Raw genomic sequence first — 4,331 nt, 5'->3', positions numbered from 1 at the left:
TTCTTAAGTTTTCTCTTTACTTCTTCTTTTGTATTTAATGGGAATATGAAGTGGGTTTTGAAACACATTTTGATTCTCTTCTTTTCTATGGTAAACGTAACTCTACTAAATACGTTGCCGGGTGGCAATGCCGTCCTCAGCACGAGGCATTGAAGGAGAACGCTGAGAATTACTACTGCGAGTAAAGACAAGAGCACTCACTGTTCTGAGGCTAGATGGTGTGGTGGAAGGGATTGCACGATGGTTAATAGTTGTGATCTGGGGAGGCTGCGTTATCCGTACCTCTGATTTCATCCTTCTAACGTGCGATAGCGTAAGCTTTGATAGCTATCCAACGAAATGGATGTGCGTGTGTGTGCCATGCCGTGCGTCTTGACGAGTGCAGAGACTGCCGCTGCTTGTAGGTTGTCCATTTTTTGTTGCTTGTTTAGTTGCTCTTCGATGTGGCTTTTGCCGCGTTTTGTAGTTACTGTTGCATGGCGAAAAGCACAGCGAGCGCGAAATGAAGGGGAACGATGGATGGCGAGAGGTAGCTTTTGAGGCGGCTGTAGGGCGTCTCTGCCAGCTAAGGCGTCAACTAGGGGCCAGACTGGGCTCAAGCTACAAGGCATCCCAGGAGGGCGCGCGTAGTTCCACACGGAAGCCAACCGGCACCGAGGTGGCTGAGTTGTATGGGTCCGAGGAGGCTCACGAGGGTGGTGCACTCTTTGCCTTTGTGGGGTCCGACGATGGGAACGAGTCTGCCTTGCCGGAGGCTTTGGACGCGTGCCACGCTTTCTTCAAGTTTGCTGACCAGGAGAGCTCTGTCGTCCTCACACACGGATACGACTTGCTGGGGAAGGGGGCATACTCCGATGTGTACCGAGGCACGCTGTGTGTGCCTGCAGTGAATGGTGTAGCGAGGTACGATGTGGCCGTGAAGCTGAGTCGTTTGCACATTGACAGTGTCGCTGAGGTTGACCGCTGGATGCGTCTGGTTCAGTTGTGGCAGTCTCTGGCGCACCCATGCTTGGCTTATTGCTACTACGTGGGATTCCCGCCACTGGAGGGCGATGAGGAGGACACCAGCGTCTACAGTGCTCATGAAATCGCCTTGGGTGGGACCTTGGACGCCTCTCTGAAGAGGGAAGAGCGATTTAGCGAGGATGTAGTTCGAGCCATTCTCCTTGACCTTCTCCAAGGCTTGTGCTACCTTCACGGTGAGGTGGGGGTGGTGCACAATGACATCAAGCCGCACAACATACTACTTGTGGATGAAGCAAGCCGGCAAGTGCGATACAAGTTGGCGGACTTTGACCTGAGCTACCCCATCACATCCTCTAGCTCGGAAATGGGGTTAACTACGGGGCCAGCAGTGGACGGAAGTGGGCGTGAGGCTGACGAGCTCACCTACGGCACACCGCCATATATGTCCCCTGAGAGCTGTCGCGGGCTTCCGTTTCTGCCTAGTAACGATATTTGGTCAGTAGGCATTCTGGTCTATCAGCTTTCAACGGGACGATTGCCGTGGAATCCATTGGAGTTGTGTGTGCCGTCGATGATTTTGCACGGCTACCGACGGGGCTCTTCAAACCGCTTTAGGCCAATGCTGGAGGAGTTCGAGAAGGACGTTTGCCGTGTCTACTCAGAGCAGCTAAAGGACCTGGTGAGGATTTGCCTCGCGGAAGAGGTCAGTAAGCGGCCCACTGCCGCTGCGCTTCTGCGGCACCCTTTTTTGCGTCGCTCAGAGAGGGAAATCTGAGTATAGACACTCTAATCATGTATATGCCTGGGTGGTTGCTGCGCAGTGTTTTCTTTATGTGTGTTTTCGTCTCTACAACAAAAGAGACTGACAACAAGCGTGGCTTTCGATTGTAGGAAGGGGGGGCGAAGCTGCGCCCTGCGGGCCCCAATATTTATCTTTGGGCACCTGCGCGCTGGCGCCGCTCTGTTGCCATCTTTTTCACTGATTCGGCTACAATACTTTTTTTCCTCATTGTGACCGTCTCTTTGCAGCCTTGTTGCTACAGTGGAAAGGTTTTCTCGCTCAACAGCTGAAGTAACTGCATGCTTGAACGCCAGTACTTTGAGCACCCACGGTGCCACATACTTCGGCGCAATCATGGCAACACTGGGCCCGTTGCCGGCCCTCCCTCCTCTGTTCCTCAAACAGGGGAGGCAGTGAGCGAGCAAGGAACGGGCTTCATGAGCGATGAGAAGAAGGCCATCCCGAAGCGATCCGTTTCCGCGCTCATGTTGCTAGGTATCATGTACACTTACACGACGTCAGGGGCCTATGCAATTGAGGAAACCGTGCTGGGTGGGGGACCGCTTCTTACCCTCGTTGCCGTCACTTTGATTCCGATTTTGATGGCAGTGCCTACTGCAGCAGTGGTTGCTGAGCTCGCGGCTTCAGTTCCATCCAATGCCGCCTACTTGATGTGGATCAATATTTCCTTTCATCGTGTGGTCTATTTCACGATGGTGATTCTGTCCCTATTGCTCATGTTCATTGATAACGCGCTTTATCCAGTGCTCTTTTCCGACTATGTATGCGCAGCGGTCACCTGCACAACTGTAACAAACAGAGCGCTTCGAGCTGGTATGTTGTTTCTGACGTACGTCTTGAACATATTGGGGATACAAGCAGTCGGCATGACCAGCATTATGCTGACTGTCATCACCATTATTCCGTTTTTGGTGATGTTCACCATGTTCCTTGCGAACAATGCGTTTTACTTGAACTGGCCAGCTATAAGTTACGTTCCGTCTACAATTGATTGGCCAACCTTTATTACTACGGCATCATGGAATCTTTGCGGTCTAGAGCAGGCAGCCTCGGTCTCTGAGGAGGTTAAGGCCCCGGATCGCACTATTGTTCGTGCGCTTTTCCCGCTTTTGGGGCTCGCTTTCCTCACCTATATTCCCCCTATCTTGACAGGCGCCAGTGTGAAGAAAGGACCACCTCTCCTATCAGAATGGACGACAGGGTACTGGTCAGTTGTTGCTGAGAAGATCGGTGGAAGTCCGTTGCAGGTTTTTCTGGTTATTGGCAGCGGCTTTTCAGCATTCGGACTGATGCTCTCGTCTCTGTGCACGACGACGCAGACCATCGCTGGCGTTGCATTCACGGAAGTCTTCCCAGGGCCAGTGAATCGTATTTTGTACCGGCGCAATGAGCGTTTCGGCACGTATCATTGGACAACAACGATCAACGCCCTGATCACGGGCCTCTTCAGTGTGTTTTTTGATTTCGGTCCGCTTGTGAAAACCGACCAGGTTCTGTACGGCATACGCGTGGTGCTGATATTTCTGTCCTTTTTCATCATACGCTACCGTTACCCACATCTGAGTCGTCCGTTCAGACTGCCTCTTGAGGGGTACAAGCTTGGTGTGTTGCTCATCCCAACGCTTCTGTTTGTGGCACTGACTGTGGTGGCGACAATGGAGGATGTTCAGACGGTCATCATAAATATCTCCGTGGTAGCCGGCACTATTTTGCTGTCGTTTATTTACTGCTACTTGATTCGCAAAGGAGAATTTTACGGTCGCGTGGTGACGGAGGCGGTCGATGAGCGGGAGGACGATTGAGAGGAAGGCTTTGATGCCCTTCGCTCCATTATTATTAGGGATATGGTCTCCACGGTCACTAGCCTCTGCCTGTTAGAATGGGCGACGATGACGTCCTTGGAGACACACTTCGTCCCCATCTTTTCTCCCCGCCGAGTGGTGCATCAGTTGGGGCTGGGGAGGGCCTGGGTGGGTTACACCGTGAAGTAGAGAGAGGAAAATAAAGATAAACAAAAAAATACAATTAAGAAACGAAGGCGATGGTAAAGTGAGCGGCCATCGACTTTGGGTTCTCTCTTTTCTTGGGGCGTTGTAGAACCGCGGCGAGCGAGCAAATGAAGTACGAAATTTGAAAGGAAAAAGAAGTGGAAGAAAATAATGATGGGGAGTTTTATGTAGGTGCTTAAGGTGATTTGGGTTCATTTATTCGTGAATACAGTTACACCATGCTTGTAATGCAGACACGCCTTCTTGTTCTTTTTCTTATTTCTTAAGTTTTTTCTCTTTTACTTCTTCTTTTTGTATTTAATGGGAATATGAAGTGGGTTTTTGAAAACACATTTTTGATTCTCTTCTTTTCTATGGTAAACGTAACTCTACTAAATACGTTGCCGGGTGGCAATGCCGTCCTCAGCACGAGGCATTGAAGGAGAACGCTGAGAATTACTACTGCGAGTAAAGACAAGAGCACTCACTGTTCTGAGGCTAGATGGTGTGGTGGAAGGGATTGCACGATGGTTAATAGTTGTGATCTGGGGAGGCTGCGTTATCCGTACCTCTGA

General features: G+C 50.8%; 2 protein-coding genes across 2 annotated transcripts, besides 1 other annotated feature; both read left to right on the top strand.

Moving 5' to 3' along the window:
* Nucleotides 1-502: 502 nt before the first annotated feature.
* Tco025E_06194 (protein kinase) lies at nucleotides 503-1,741 on the top strand (the record flags this gene model as incomplete). The annotated part of the gene is made up of 1 exon (XM_029373082.1): nucleotides 503-1,741. One exon carries the CDS (start codon nucleotides 503-505, stop codon nucleotides 1,739-1,741), a length of 1,239 nt encoding a protein of 412 aa, XP_029226835.1.
* Nucleotides 1,742-2,046: 305 nt separating this feature from the next.
* Nucleotides 2,047-3,570, top strand: Tco025E_06193 (putative amino acid permease/transporter; the record flags this gene model as incomplete). Its single annotated transcript, XM_029373081.1, has 1 exon — nucleotides 2,047-3,570. One exon carries the CDS (start codon nucleotides 2,047-2,049, stop codon nucleotides 3,568-3,570), a length of 1,524 nt encoding a protein of 507 aa, XP_029226834.1.
* Nucleotides 3,571-4,016: 446 nt separating this feature from the next.
* Nucleotides 4,017-4,070: a sequence feature (GA-rich).
* Between the last annotated feature and the right edge of the window lie 261 nt (nucleotides 4,071-4,331).

Source organism: Trypanosoma conorhini (assembly GCF_003719485.1).
Source record: "Trypanosoma conorhini strain 025E chromosome Unknown Tco_14.4_contig_00403, whole genome shotgun sequence".
Taxonomy (NCBI): domain Eukaryota; phylum Euglenozoa; class Kinetoplastea; order Trypanosomatida; family Trypanosomatidae; genus Trypanosoma; species Trypanosoma conorhini.
This window is presented reverse-complemented; position numbering and strand designations above follow the sequence as displayed.